The sequence below is a fragment of the Calidris pugnax genome, unplaced genomic scaffold (genome assembly GCF_001431845.1).
Source record: "Calidris pugnax isolate Ruff unplaced genomic scaffold, ASM143184v1 scaffold123, whole genome shotgun sequence".
Lineage (NCBI taxonomy): Eukaryota > Metazoa > Chordata > Aves > Charadriiformes > Scolopacidae > Calidris > Calidris pugnax.
The window spans coordinates 1,497,856-1,513,756 of record NW_015090876.1 but is presented as its reverse complement, the minus strand read 5'-3'; the positions used below and the strand labels follow the sequence as shown (position 1 = coordinate 1,513,756).

At 41.8% G+C, this 15,901-nt stretch overlaps 1 protein-coding gene across 1 annotated transcript in view; it reads right to left on the bottom strand.

The window, feature by feature from the left end:
- MAD1L1 (MAD1 mitotic arrest deficient-like 1 (yeast)) overlaps positions 1-15,901 on the bottom strand; it is a 412,943-nt gene that overhangs the window by 359,343 nt on the left and 37,699 nt on the right. Inside the window, exon 10 of the mRNA XM_014946202.1 lies at positions 15,039-15,125. Within this exon, the coding sequence (XP_014801688.1) occupies positions 15,039-15,125 (87 nt within the window). The remainder of the gene's footprint in view (positions 1-15,038; positions 15,126-15,901) is intronic.

The following is a 15,901-nucleotide window of genomic DNA, read 5'->3' as shown; positions in this document are numbered from 1 at the left end:
AAAAGCTGTAAGCTTTTAGAACAGAAAAATTTTGAGGTTTTAAAGAGCAGAAAATTGGGTGCATTTTCCTTCCCATTATCTTCAGAAAAACAGTTAAAGGTACAAGAATTCAAATGGAACATGATGCAGAATTTACACAGGAACGCACACGGTCATGGCTTCCTAATTTTCTTTTTCTATATTTTTTTTTGCTGTAGACATCAAGGAGCAGTGGGAAGATACTGCGGGTTTGAAAGAAGGAAAAGGTTAGCCATTCAGGTGTTTGTTTTGATGCAGACAGAGCTGAACGAGCGATGGGATACCTGCTTTGCACACTCCAAAACAAATCTGCGTTGGCTCCCAGAATGATTCAATGGATGCAATAAAGCAATTATTAAAATAATTTAACGTGATTCTATGTTCAAGAAATCACAGAGACATTAGAGTTGGAAGGGACCTTAAAAGTCATCGAGTTCCAACCCCCCTGCCCTGGGCAGGGACACCTCCCACCAGACCAGGTTGCTCCAAGCCCCATCCAACCTGCCCGTGAACCCCTCCAGGGATGGGGCAGCCACAGCTTCTCTGGGCAACCTGGACCAGGGTCTCACCACCATCACAGCAAACAAGTTCTTCCTGAGATCTCAGTCTCTCCTCTTTCACCTTAAAACCCTTATGCCTTGACTTATCGCTCCAATCCCTCATTTAGCTATAAAATGCAGCAGGAGTAATTGACCTCCTGAAAGCAAATGTAAAAAAATCACATTTTTGAAGATTAGTGAGTTGCAGAAAGATTAGATGCAATTAATAGAAAAACTGGAAGACTCCTCATCTCTCCATTTGTAACCCAGCCCCAGGGTGGGCAGAGAACCCCTGGACCACAGAGATAGTTTGCTCACTCCTTCCCTAGAAGGGCCCTTGCTCAAGAAGCCAGGGAGGAAGGCATGAACAAGCTTCCAAAGGTTTTTTCAGCATCTGGCTCAAATTCCAAAAGCAAACCCTCCTTGCTGAGGGCTTGGGGCTTGCAGGCACAGCAGCAGTATGTGCATGCACCTCTCGTAGCACAGAAGTTAGAAAGACGGGTCCATTCATAGCTCTTGGTTAAAAATGAGCAGTCAGCAATGAAGGGTCTCAGCTATTCCCTACAATAGCTATATATAATGCACACTATAAAGCTATATATATAATAACTTGCTGAACCCTTTTATGAAAGGGAAGGAAACAGAGCCTCCCTCCTCTCCTCACATTTGGATTGATGCCTCAAAGCGTAAACCGGCTCCTCAGATGAAAGGAAAAGGAGGAATTTTTTTTAACAATGAAATTCATTGTCAGCTGTGACAGGTTTGGGGTTTTTTTATTATTTCTGAACTGTCTTCACTAAGCAGATGATCCAAGAGTTTCAGTTTAAGCCTTTCAGTGACTTGCACACATCCTCCCTGTGCTAAAAACATCACTGCAGTGGACACTACCTCTCGTTGCTTAGATTTTTATGACCTACTATATTAAAACCAGTTTAAATGTAATAAAGTCTGCAACATTTACAGCTAGAAAATACAGGAGGGACAATAAAATTAGCCAAGCATAAAAATAAGGGAGTCTTAAACAGCTTCTGCTCACTTTCCAGGGACAATATACACGGAACAGGCACGGACTGCAAAATCAAAAGGAATTTAAATCAATTTAAAATTCAAACAACCTTTTCTCCTGCCTGCCAGGGGCTCAAGGGACATGAACACACACAGACTCGCTCTCCTGCATTGTTTCCTCAGGTTTTCATTCTCGCTTTCTAAAATTTGTTTATAAAAGTGGTGATCTGAAATATTGATGATTTACTCATCTCTCCTACGTGGCTTTGCTCAGCTGCGGGTGGGTTTGCAGTCATGACGTACTTTCTGCCTTCCCTTTACACTCCACCCCTTTTTTTCCTGCAGAAGATGGAACATAGGATTTTTAGATTGCTCTATTTCTTTCTACCTTCCCTGCTCTCTCATTCACTTCAGACACACCGTTACAACAAGTAAGGCAAAGCAGCAAATTCAGGCTGAAGCAGAACTTTGACTGTCATAACAAACTCTTGCCAAAACAAAGCTGTTTTCCCAACTGGTCCTGTCCCTCTGTCACTCCTTCAGGAGACCAAGGCAGGGTCCCTCCACATAATACTCTGTCCCAGAGCCACCAAACACCACCAGCTTCTTCCTCTCCTTGAGAGGGTTCCCACAGGTTCCTTTATAGGATGCTGTTTAATGAACGCAATACGAAGATGCTTAAAGCAAAACAAAAATTGTCTGGTTTTATAACATGTTTATATTAAGTAGAATTTGAAAAATGTGTTTGGGGCATAGGGAAAAGCTTTAGGAATTGCCAAGTGGGATGAACCACACTTTGGGAAAGCTCCACACGGGCCCCAACCACCACATGAGCTTCTGCTGACCCAGTGATGGACACATAATGGTACAAATCCCAGTATGAGAATATGTAAATAGCTTCTGGACCAGTAACAGAGTGTCTGTTACTTCTGTACCAATCGGCAGAGTGTCACAGATTTCATGATGTCTCCAATTCTTTTCTCTTTTAAATAGAAACACAACACCTTTTTTGTTGTTATTTTAAGGACAGGTGGGGATTCAGATGGGTGGTTAGAACAATTGGTTTATTTTTTGAACCCTGGAGAAGGAACCGCATAGGACACAGCCAGCCTTACTTCAGTAACTACCTCGGCTACAACAAAGCTTTGCATTTGGAGACATGGTTAATAAAAGACCTCTTCTTTTGGGATTCAAATCCCCAAGTCCCAAAGCACTACTATAAACAGGGCATGTTTCTAGGATGTGGCTTAATATCTTGTAGCAGAGACAATCATGGTCTTCTACTTCTTTGAAGAAAGGTAACTAGAGAAGGAAGTTACTCTTTGAAAAGTGCTGTGGAAAAAAGGGAATTAAAAACTGATCAAACCTGGTGGCATCTACACCGACTGCTTGGCTTGATTCAGTTCCTTAAGGACACGAGGAACTTCTTTGAAGTCTGTACACGTCAAGAAAAGATGCCACTCTATTTTTAAAACATCAAAAGCAATGAAGTCTGAGGGTGTCTGACCAGGACAGCTGGGTTTACAAGGAGAAGGACACTGTAACTTCTGTCAGCCTCAATGACAGCCACATCAGCCACGGGAGCTGCAAAAACCCTTCCCTCCCTCGCTCAGTTCCCCTGCAAGAATTAGACAACGGTCTCCAGGGGATGGGAAAAGAGAAACTACTAAAATTTCACCCAGCTTCACTCTCCTGTATTCAGTTCAAGACCTTCAGCATTAATTCAGGGAAGAGGTGAAATAACAACTTCAAGACAAAATTAAAAGCTTGCAAAAGCTGAGGAATTTCTGCCTTCAACTTGGCAGGTACCTTTGAAACAAGGTCCCTATTTCATCATTCACAAGTTTGCCACTGAGCCGCAAATTTCCCAAGGGAGGTGGAATGAATTTCAAGTTTCCTCTGCCTTTAAGTATTAATGAAAACTTCTTCTGTCAGTTCAAGAATGTCCCCGTGTCGCTGTTTATACACAGAACCCTCACGTTCAAGCAGCATCCTTGTGAGATGGCACAGCCCGGGTGCTCCTCTCCTCTGCTGGGCAAAGCAATCCCTGCAGCTCAGGACGAGCACGTTACGAGGTTCTTCTGGAAAAGGGCACGTTCCAGGGACAGCAGATCTGCACCCTGGATCTGAGGAGGCACCTGGAATGCATTTTCTCTCTGCATAAAGGCATTTCTTTGGAGACATCTGCAACCCGTGCAAATGAAAGGTTTCCAAAACATCTTTGGCGATATAAAATGTAATTAGCTTAAAAACATCAAGTATTTTTAGGCACCACTTCACCCCAAGTCATCTTACTGTTGCTTGGGTCTTTAGAATCACAGTTCTTATTATCAGCACTTTTTTTCTGCCTCTTTGGATGTAATCAGGAAAGAAAAAAAATAAATCTGACAAAGACACTGTTAAAAGATAGTATGTTATTCTCAAATCAGTGAGTTGGAGACTTATGCCCCATGGCTGTGATCTATATTACACGTAAGGGTACCAGGTAACAGCATTGTTATTAAATATATTTAATCATTGTTATTAAATATAACACCAAGGGTGGGCTATATATATATAAAAAAATAAAAACCAAAGAAACAAGCCACATTAAGTCCAAATGGTTACTCAAAACTGACAGCAGATTTTGCCACGAACACCAAACCCCACTCGGTTTCTACAGAAACACCGTGGCTCTGGAAACACGCTCCATCCTGGAAAACATTGGGACAAATGAAGCAAAACTCATTCAACAGTCATTGTAAGGGCAGGTTCTGACCTGCTGCTGCAGCCGAGCACCCAGGGAGATAACCCAAACAATATGATAAAATGATTGTATTGATGGTGTAGAAAATAATATTTTTGGTTAAGATAAAAACTGAAGTTGTAGCTCCTTACTTGCAAGCCTGCCACACCAGTGCTGAGTCAGCAAAACACATGTATTGTGTTTATTTACTGGTGAATGGCTCCAGGAAAAATGTGACACACGCTGTGTATCTGCTTCCTTCTGTCCGGAGGAAGTTCATCTGAGACACACGCTGTGTATCTGCTTCCTTCTGTATGGAGGAAGTTCATCTGACTAATTGTTTCCCTTATCAAAGTATCCAAACCCTGGTGATGCAGCAGAACGATCCAGGCCAAGTCTCTCTCTCGCAGACACCGACAGCCCCTTTCATCTCCTCCGGCTGATGCCACACGTGCCCATGACCTTCTCTCTCAAATTGTCTCATTGATTAATAAAGTTAAACTCCCAGCAATTGTTCTCAACCCGCGTTTGGCTTGAAGGCTTTTTGCTTCTCTATCAGATGTGAGCGCTGGCCGCGTGCCCAAACGCACGTCTGTCTCCTCATCCTAATGAAAGGTGGTGCTTCTCCTGCAAACCCAGCTTTGCTGAGTCTCCTCTGAACCATCAAAACCCACTCTGACCTCAACAAGCCCCGACTCTCACACCACTGCTAGATCTGTAGGGTGAAAACCAAAGCCTAAGACCCATATGATGCTGTTCCCCCTATTAACTGAGAGCATGACACAACCAGACAACCCTTGTCACAATCACAACTACCTTGGTGGCACAGGATTGGGGTTCTCCTGGCTGGAGGGGACACAAGCAGCACCGCTCCGTGCTCCCAGCCACAAGAGAAAGGGCTGCAGAGCAACTTCAGTCTTGCTCTTTAAGTAGAAAAAAGGTGCATCAACGTAAATAATACAATTTATTGAGTCGATTAGTGCTCGCCTTGGTGACAATTTTTACCTCCAAAACAAGGTGCAAGAAGAGGGATTTTTTTTCATTAGGATAACTCATGGATATGTGATACTTTGTCAGTAGAGTCCCATTAAAAAATAAATAAAAAAAATCTCACCGTGTTTTCTTAAAGCATATACTCTCTTTTATTAGTAATAGATACCTTGGACTCCACGTGCTGCCACTGCCATAGGCTACATCTGATAAGCCCATATTTGTACAGCCAGAAAGGGACACATTTTGGTTTATTTCCATAAATATTTCAAAAGCTTTTCCTGGCTGAGAAACAGAAAGCCTCTTCACTAGTTATTTCACTCATAAGAATTTGATCTTTGTTGCTTGAATACAAGGGAAGCTTAAGGGATTTGTTGTGGGTTGTTTGTTGGGATTTTCCTGTGGGTTTGTTGTCTATTTTTTACTGATTTCCATCTCTTAACAGTGAGAACGTATTTTAAAACTTATAAATATGTGAACATTGGTTTTAAATATTGAAAATATTTAGTCCATACATAAAATATGACAGAAAGGAAACTACATTTTGCTAGAACAGCATTCTGAACTCGATCAGAGCACGACGCCTGAGCCTTCTGACCAAGCACCCAGCCCCAAGGGGCCTTGGAATGTCAGATCCTACCAGTTTTTCCTTGTATGGCCGGAATAAAAAACATACCTGGAGTCACCAGCAACAAAATAACTGGACCAGTTGCCAATGACTCCTCCTGAACCCATCTCCAGCTCTACCCCATCACCTTTCCCAAGGAGCGACACGTTCCTGCAAAAGAATTTCTGCACTTGGTTCCTGCACTGAGAAAAGTCAGAATTTCTTCTGAGCAACAGCACAGGGCTACACCCCTGTTGTCCAAAAACACACCCAGTCCTGGCCAAAAAGAGACAGAGAGAGGACTTTAAACACATTTTTCCTCTGTAACACCCATGCAAGAACTAAGCAATCAGTCTGAGAATTTAAAAAATATATATATATTTTCAAGAAATTTGCTTCAACAACAAATCTGGTGGACAAGGATAGGGAGAGGAAGAAACACTGCCAAGGCACAAACACACCCTCGGGATCTTTCCAAGGTTTAAGAGAAAACCTGGTATTATCAGCACAATTTCCTAAGGAGGCCTTGCCTTGTTTCCTTGGGCTTCTCTCTTCCAAACCAACTCCTCCTGCCTGAACCAGATGCCTCAAAAGCATCGGATGCTTCCCAGAAAGGCGACATCCGAGCTCTCCGCAGGAAGGGTTTGTGAGACGGGCACATTCCCATCAAAATACTCGGCAGCTTTTGCCTTTCTTTCCTTTCACTTGTACCGTTTTTTAGCTAATTGGCTCCAGAATTTATAATCCTGGTGACAGCACCCCTGGCTGTGCAAGAGGAGGAGGAGGAGGAGGAGGGGAGGGAAGGCAGAGCAGCAGCCAAGGCTGCCGGCACCATCTTCTGTTCCCAGGCTGGTACTGCAGAGCAACAGGAGGATGCCATCATCATCATCATCATCATCATCATCATCCTCCCGTCGCCACCCCGAAAGCACGGGCAATCTTACCCTTAGACACAAGACAACTTTGGAGGTTTTCTGCAGACTCTTTGCAGAAAAAGCAGGAATCCAAATAGGAAGTGCAGCTAAAACCCACCAAATTTGAAAAGGAGAAAATTAAGCAGACAAGGAGGGGGGGGGAGGGACACAACACATGCAATTACGGCGGAAAATAAAAAAAAAAAAGCTGTATTTCACCATTAACATTGCACAATAAGAAGGTTTGTCAGGCACCGGTTTAGCCTACACATGTTCACATCCGTCAGCATTTCCATGATAAATCCTAATTTTCGCCATTGTTGATCACATTGAACTAAAACTTGGTATGCAAGTTTTTAGCACAGATGCTCAAATAAATTATGCACATTAGTCATTTAACTTTCAGAGCAGCAAAAGAAAGCTGCTTTTTTTTGGGGGGGGAGGGGGAGCTGACTGCAATTTATGACATGTTTTTCCTTACACAGCGAAAAAAGACAAGGCAGCTTACTTTTTCCGTTTTGATTAAACTTTTTGAGCAGCATGCCTTTTGTATAGATGATAAAACTTTGGCATTAAGAAAATATTTAGAAGTAAAAATGCCCCCCCCACCCCCAAACAGCTATATACTCACAGTATTTCCTCCATTGACACTACTGCACCACGGTCTATAGGTTCACATGTGCATACGAGCAGATGTGGAGAATATTAAAATGAAAATACATAATGAAAATAGCAATAAGAGGAGGCTGAGGAAGTTACGAGGCAGAACTGATCCAGATGAGAAATTGTTAAACAATTAGCCAGAGCCAAACAAAGTTTACGTGCAGGTATGACCAACGGATTGAGACATCCCAGCCACGACAAGCTGTTTTTCAGAGCTGACCCTACTCTGTGCAGTATTTGAACTGACTCCACTCCCCAGCAGTCACAAAATCCTCCAGAACTCACAGTCACCCTGGTAAAACACCTCTGCACACTCTGGCTGGCCCTGCTCTCCCCAGAGCTCTCTACCCTGAAATACTTTGCAAGAATTCCCAGTTTCCGATACCCCTGTTATTACAAAATAGACAGAAATTCATTCTGCCACCAATCTGGCTCAAGAAAGCTCTAGTGCAGTTCTAGCATTGTGAATTAAGAGTCAAAACAGTTATAAACAACATTATTTGACTGTTGACGACAAACTTCAAAGGAACAGTTGAAGAGCCACGGCCAGTGCTAAGATTTTAAGGTACTATATAAAAAGAAACAAATCCGTATCGTGGCTTTTGGGGGAGAAGGGAATAAAAACATTTTAACAGGTACATATTGAATTTTAAGGTACTATATAAAAAGAAACAAATGTGTGTTGTGGCTTTTGGAGGAGAAGGGAATAACATCTTAACAGGTACAAATTGATAGGAATTAATGTATTTTATTTGTCTTAAAAATAATTAGGTGCAGACTAGAGAGGGTGTATGGAGCAGAGGGGTTTGTTCTCATCCATGTGGTCTCCTGGATCCGTATCTGAGAATCTAAGGAACTCCTGTCCCTGCACTGAGCAAACACAAAGCTTCTCCAGCCCCTGAGTCCAGACTTCCCAGGCCACCTTCTTCTGCCTCATCCACAGGACCATCCCTATGGCTTCAACACTGATTGGAAAGATACTACCCAACTGAAAGGCCTTCCACATTTCCAACTCCTATAAAGTTTTCCAAGGCTTAATGCCCCATTGCAGAGGCAATAAGAGACAAATTCCCCAAGCACTGGAAATCTTCAATCACTGCAATTCCCAGAGCTCTACCCAAAGCTTGGCGACGGGCTGAATTCAACATTTTACATAATAGTACTGGTTTCAAAGTAGAGTATTTTTGTTCTGCTGCCTACTGCAGAGCTGAGATTATAATTTCTCCCTTTGTATTCATAACACAAATTAATATGGATGTGGGACACTCGTCCTTTGGCTCATCAGCCTCACGTAAATCATTAATTTGATCGTAGCATCTCTCTGCTAAAAAGGAAAGACTACGAATAATGAAAAGAGATAATAAGTTTCGGCTTCAAATTACTTCAGTAATTCTAAATATTCATCCTAGTTTCCGAGAACTCTAGACCAGTATTAGCATACATCTATTTCATCTAGGATTTTTAGAAATTTTAGTCTCACGGAAGCAAAATATTTATAGTGCAGATGCAAGCCACGTATAGAAGAAATACCAGCCCTCTCCTTCCATGACTTCTAGAATGCAGCTCCATGTGGAAACACAGAGTGTCTGCTGTGCAACGCCTCATCAAGATCAGTCTATGTTTCCTATCAAATTAACTGATTATTTTTACACCTTTTTCTGCTTAATAATACACACTCCTACTTGGACGCCCAAGGGAATGCTGAATCAGCATCTCCAGAGCACTAACAAATCAAAGCTACTGCTTGTTCTAGCAATAAAATGCTACGTAAACATCAGGGACAAGGAGGAACAACAAGGGTCAATCCTGGAACAAGAAAAATTTAAGATCAGAGTTAAATAGCTTATACCATTTTTTTTAATCATTAAAAGCGATCAGAGGGATTCCGGAGATTCTACTTCAATATTCTCCAAGAAGAACAGTCAAATATAATGTAAGAAACTAATATTTTTACTGGTTTTGCACTATGCAGTTTCCACAGAGCTCCAGGCAGAAGAGATGGTACAATTACAGCTGTGTCTGTCCCCCGTAGGCTGTTCTTTAAGCTTTTTCCTCTGTATTTCCTTTCAAACAGAAAAGAGCCCAGTTCCATAAGCTTCAAAAACCAAAAGTTGCCTGGTTTCCTATGGATTTCTTTCTCCAAAGGTGAATATTGACTCAAGCCCAGCTGCACCAACAGGATGTATCTCGTGGAGCTGGAGATCTGTTTTCCTTCCATTTGCTGGAATTTATCATTTTGAAGACCTCTGCCAGCTGTCAAACTTGACAGAACACAACAAGCAAGTTCAGAAGTGGAGGGTGGGCACAATCTCCTCTCCATACACACACAAAGCACAGCAATAAGCCTCACTTCCTCAGGAAATCAGACTGAAAATGGCACAATCATGAAAAGCAAAGGTCTGGGCAAGAACCCATGGTTTTAGAATTAGAAGCAGAAGTCAATGTCTTGGCTATATTATTTTTTTTCCTTCCTATTTCTGCTAGGGATTAACTATACAATAGAATAAACATTGGAAAAACTTTATATCTACTGAATTAGAGCCACGAATAACCAGATGTTGCTCTAGAAGATTACTAGTTGAATATGTTTATCGGGAGACAGTAGATAGGTCACTTAATGGGACACTATCAACCACCTTCTGGTATAAAAATGCATGAAAGATCCATTTTGGAGCAAAGAAAAAGCAATAGCTACTAGTCATTTCTTCATAATATTACTCCATAAATGAATGCAGAACCTGTCAGCAGTTAATATTGCCCTGAAGCAGCGTGAATAAACATTTGTCTGGTATTAGGTACACACACAGCTCCACATATAAATCAAGGCACAATGTGCCATATAGATGAACAAGAGAAGAAAAAAAGATTCCTACCTTGTCCTATATTAGACATTAAGTGCTTCTTTTGATCACAAAATAACTCATAAAGCCTATCAAAAAGCTAGCACTTCTCCCTCTGTCAGATAAAAGACATTTCACTGTAATTAAACTTCTGTCCAACTTTCCAGAAGATTAGGGGAAGGAGTCTGAAGGGCTCTATTTATATTTGTGACTGACACTCCTTGGGACATCCAAGGAAAAGAGGAGATGGGCAATAGATTTACGACACACTTCTGAGCTAACAGCACTTACAGAGATGGACAGTTCTGAGCTTATCATCACTCAGTCATTGTTTTATTTATTTTTAAAAAAAAATCCCTGCTGCCCAACTCAAAAGCATTTTCTGTTCAGTTTGCAATCTCCATTCCCCAACCTTCAATGGTTTAGGTTATTTCATTTTTAAGTGCTAACACAGACAGCAGGTTGTTTGGGTAAATCAGCTTTATGAGATTTATATGAATAAAGGTGGTAAACAACCATGTGTCTTAACACAACTCTATGAGCACTTGGAGAAGGAAAATATTATTCTATGTATCCCTTTTCACATATGAAACTATATGTCAAAACACATGGCTGGGTTTCTGACACAAGGGGATGAAAATAAGCCGTCAGCTCCAGGATCCCAACCCCACAACCAAAGATTTACTCCTCTTCTGTTTCCCTTTGTGTCCTTCATCCTCCTCAGTATGTGTTTCCTTGTATTTGACTTCCTACAAGATATCTCAACGGTCCAAAGTCAATATTACACTTAGACAACTAGAGCAAAAGTATGAAAGAAATGATCACTTTGGGAGGGACCACAAGTAAGCAAAAAAAAAAAAAAAAAAGTATTTTCATAGCCTGTCTTTCAGAACTGAAGCAAAGATCAAACTGTAAGCAGTGCCAGAGGACAACACTGATTAGAAGGGAAGTTTTCCCCTACATTTCAAATTCTAGAATGCTCTGCCAGGATTGTTTTAGGAAATCTCTCCAGAGACGTCAAATATGCAGATTGGATCCTAGAAAAATAAATATACAGCTTTTCTCACTTCAAAAAAAAAAAAGAGTAACGACTACATCATTTTTCCATAAGAAAAAAAGCTTATAAACAGCTTGGCTGACTTAACATATTACAAGCTACAACCATCAACTCTTGCTGAAAAAGTACAGTTCAACATCCCACGCCTGTAGCATTCACACTCCAGGGGGAAAACGTGTGTAAACTAAGGATGGCTGCATGGTTAAAATGACCCACTAATAAAACACCTTCCATTACCTTTTCCGGAACAGCAGAGCACATACACTTCATGCTATCAAAGTGGCCCTAAGCAATCTTCTTTTGAGCTTTTAAACCTTTGGATTGTTATCTTTGTTCTGCAGTTAGAGAGCTCCACGCTACTTCCCGCTGTTACTGCTGAAAGTATAATTTACTCTATTTACACAACTTGGAGTAACACACTCCAGAAGAGCTGTGAGATTCCATCACTCGCTATTAACGGCACTTTCAGTGCCTTTACTCAGAGATCCTGCTGTTGGGAAGGGAAGAGAGTTGCCGGTGATGTGTTCAGTATGAGTGACCCCCTCCTCTCTCCCCACACTGGCACTGCAGAAAGGTTTTCCTCCCCAGCAGAAGCAGCCAGCTCCAAGGGAGCCCACACAACTCCAACGTGTAAGCAATCACCGGTAAAAGAAATTGATTTAAACCCACTGTTCAGAAAATGCAGTCCTGTGGCTCTGTGTCTTAAAAACACCCAATCTGAGCGATATGGCAAATGTGATCCCTGGGAGATGCATCATCAAATGCATCAGCAGTTGATCCCTGGGAGGCCTTGAGACACTGGCAATTGCGCGGGTTACGCCAAACACAGATTGTGCTTCAGATCCCTGAACATCGAGGCAAAGGATGATTTGTAGGGATGTAGCCTTTTTGTGGTGTGATGACATATATTGCCTTTTTAATAACAAACAGTGGCTCTAAAAACAAACAAAAAAAATATACAGTAATAAACAGGAGCAGTTCAAGAATGGAAGAATGAGACAAAATAAATACAGTCTGTTTAGGGAAGCCATATGCCATTTGGAAAATGTTGTTACCAGTGTGTTTGTGTACCATAATTCTCCATTCTGGATCATCTAAGGGACACTAAGAAGCAGTTGAGACAGATCTGTCTCCAGTTTTACAGAAATGGATGGGACCTTACACAGCAAATCGTCCCCTTGTGATACCTTTTCCACGCCTGGTTTGTTTCCTGAAGTCAATCCTGCTCATATTCCGCTACATTAGCGATTAACTCCTGCTTGGCTACCGAGCAGCTCCTCTTGAGAAGAGAAACTGGGGACTATTTGTCAGGTTGTGAGGCAAATAGAAGCTGGCAAGTGTCTATCACAGTCACTAAACAGTGTGGGAAAGGTACCATCCCTGGGAATAACAAACAGTAAGGAGACTGCAGTGTGAAGACTGAGAGGAAGAATCATCAGCTGGAGAAAAACCCTTCCAGGCACTCTCCTGCCTGTGCTTAAAGCTCAGAGACAACCAAACATCCACTCACCCCACAAAGCGTCAGCCATTTAGGGAAGAGGGTCACATCCCCATCTCCAACACCACTCTCAAACCTCTTCTGCTAAACTGAATTTTTCCACTCTAGCAACAAGGAAGCCAGGGCTACCTGCGATTCTCCACGTCGTTGCCAAAAAAATAAGTTCAAATGACAACTTCTGATGATGTTTTCTTAGGCATCATTAATTTTAATGGAGAAAATTAATCAAAGCTTCTCAGGGTAGGCAAAAATTCTTATGTCTTTGTACTGCACACTGCTCTATACTCACACATCCACCAACTATAAACCAAACATAGCACTATTGGTACTGAAGACATTTCAACTAAAAGAACTTGTAGCTGAAAAACACAATAGAAAGTAGAATAAGTGCTGGGCTCAATCACTAGAGGGAGTCACGGTCACATATTAAGTTACTCTAATGCACAGACCATTCCGAACACAATTATGAAATAAATAAAAGAGAAGACCATCAGCTAAATCTGGATGTCATTCAGGGAAAAGAGAAAATTAGGTTTGCTTCCTTAACAAGGTTTTATTTCCAAAAACTCAAGATCTTCTCCTGGGAACTTTCAAATCATCTGTAATGAAAGGTTTTTAAAAATGTATCTCATTGCCTACATTTTAAGACAGAATAAGGTATGTGACAGAAGAAAGCCAAAATTATCCGTTTTGGAAATGACACACAGCATTGCATCAAGAAAACGTTAGAATTTTAATTTAGGCAGCTTTACAGCCCATTTCACTTGAAATCAAAAAGTAATCTTAATCATGTTTTTACTTTTAAACTAAATTGGCACAATTACATCCAGCATGAATAGGCACTACCCAAAAGCTGCTTTTTCAACAGATGATTCCCTGTGGCCAGTAATAAATTTAGAAAAGCATTTCTCTGACAGGCTGAGAGAAGCAGCCTGAAAAAAAAAAAAATCAATAACTCAAACATTACCATTGTTCTTTTATTTGATCATTTGATCAATTGTGGGTTTGATTGGTTTATTTTTAATATATGAAATGTATTCTTTATATTGCTGAGATATTTTCCCTCCCTTTTGAACTTCTTAGCAAAAACCACAGAACAATTTGGCCGCCTGCACTCCGGGGAATTGACACTTGGCTAACAATTTTACAACTGACTAAACGGTTTCATTAAGAGCAGCCCACACCAAGCTTTTAACAACCAGCTTGAATCCTGAAGGCGGAGCCCAGAACACCATCATCTCCTGAACCAAAATCTCCCCCATCCCTCAGGAGACACATCAGCAAATGCAGCCTGAGACAAACAGAGAGTGCTTGTCCAGGGCTCCATGACACAGCGTTTGACTGCTTTACACTCACCATCTTTACACCAAAGGCTGAAATTCTCCACACTTCTCTTGCTTAGAGAAGTCAGCTAACACCTTGGCAATGCAACCAGGCCAAGGGCCTTTTTGAAAGAGAGAAGTATTGGGTTTTTTTAACAAGAACAGACAATGTTTCCTAATGTGAGGAAAGAAACAGGGTGAGAAGCAAGAATATGTGCACTGAGATGAGAAGTGTTTTCTGCCACGCTACAGAGGCATGTTAAGAAATGCTGTGTGTAACCAATGTTGTCTGAAAAGTTAAGCTCTGGCAGAGAAATTCATTTCCCTTATTCACTCCCACACCAGGGCAAAGGCTTAAACACCCTCTAGTTTCAAATATACGTCTCACTCCATGAACAGACTGCTCCTCCCAAAGCGTAGCAGTACTTCGCCACCAAAACATCCTTTTCCACCACCATCTATACAAACTGGTCCTCCAAGCAGTCAAATCACAGTTCTCAGGGCTCTTAATCCCTCCCCATACCCAGATGACTACTGCAGTTTGCTGTGGTATTCCCTTTCCAAGTCAAATGGTTGGGGAAAGCAGCTTCCTTCCCCTTTCAAACACTTTAGCACATAAACTGAGCCTGGATAAACTCTTCATCGCATCCTCCCACAGTTCTTCATCTTTTCCTTCCTGCAAGGATTTAAGTAAGCAAAAAGCTCTTCATCAACACAGGAAAGACAGTGATAGCATAGAAGGTTCCACAGAGCAGCAGGGAAATCTAAAAAGCCATCCTCTGGGGCTGCAGTCTGTCTTCTTTATATATGCTTTAATATAGCAGTGGATGCTGGTAGCGAGACACTTCGGTATCACTTACCTGTTGGTGATGGTGGAGTTCTGCTCTTTCAGCACGATCTCCCTCTGCTGCAGGGCCACAATTTGCCTTGAGAGATCATCAGGTGTCCTACACAAATCAAAAAGAACAGCAACTTTTAAGAAATCATTGGTTCCATACATAACCGCAAAAATAAAAGGTCTCACCAAAAGCAGAGAAAGCAATTTTCACCAGGCCAAAGTTGCTACAATCCCTTAGAACAGCCCAGGGTCACATCCTGTCCAGCTCACACAAAAAAAGCCTGTTTTATTAAAGCCATTCTGTAACTCCCACCCAAGTCACAGCACCTCACCCCTGTTCACTTCAGCCCATAAACTAACTCCAAAGCTACACAGTCAGCAAGACCAAGTTCTTCAAAGCAAGCAGCCTGCATGAACATTCACACCAGATGAACAGAAGGCTTATCACTTCAACACATAAGTGTTTTGGGCTTTTTGAATGTACATAAGGTGTTCACAGTCTCCTCCCCATCCTGGTGCCCAGCACTGGGGGTGAGCACACCCCCAGTGAGCACACAACTGTTACTCCAGTTCCCCCTCAACTACGGAGTCTCAGTGGAGCACAATCACAGGATTATTACCAAGAGGGCAAGAAAAGAAAGAAAGAAATGTAGATATGGACTGTGCAATTCAACTGTTCTGGCTACTGCTGAACTCCCTCTGACAGTGCAGAGGTCCAGCTACACCAGCGGGGACTCAAAGCAGTGTTCCCACACAATTACCCACGTCCTGACTTCAGAGTCAAGCAGTGACTCCAGAGCCATGGGAGGAAAAAAAGAAATAATAATAATCCATCAGCTCTAGATAACACTTCAGATACCACTCCGATAAGCTTTTCTTGTCAGA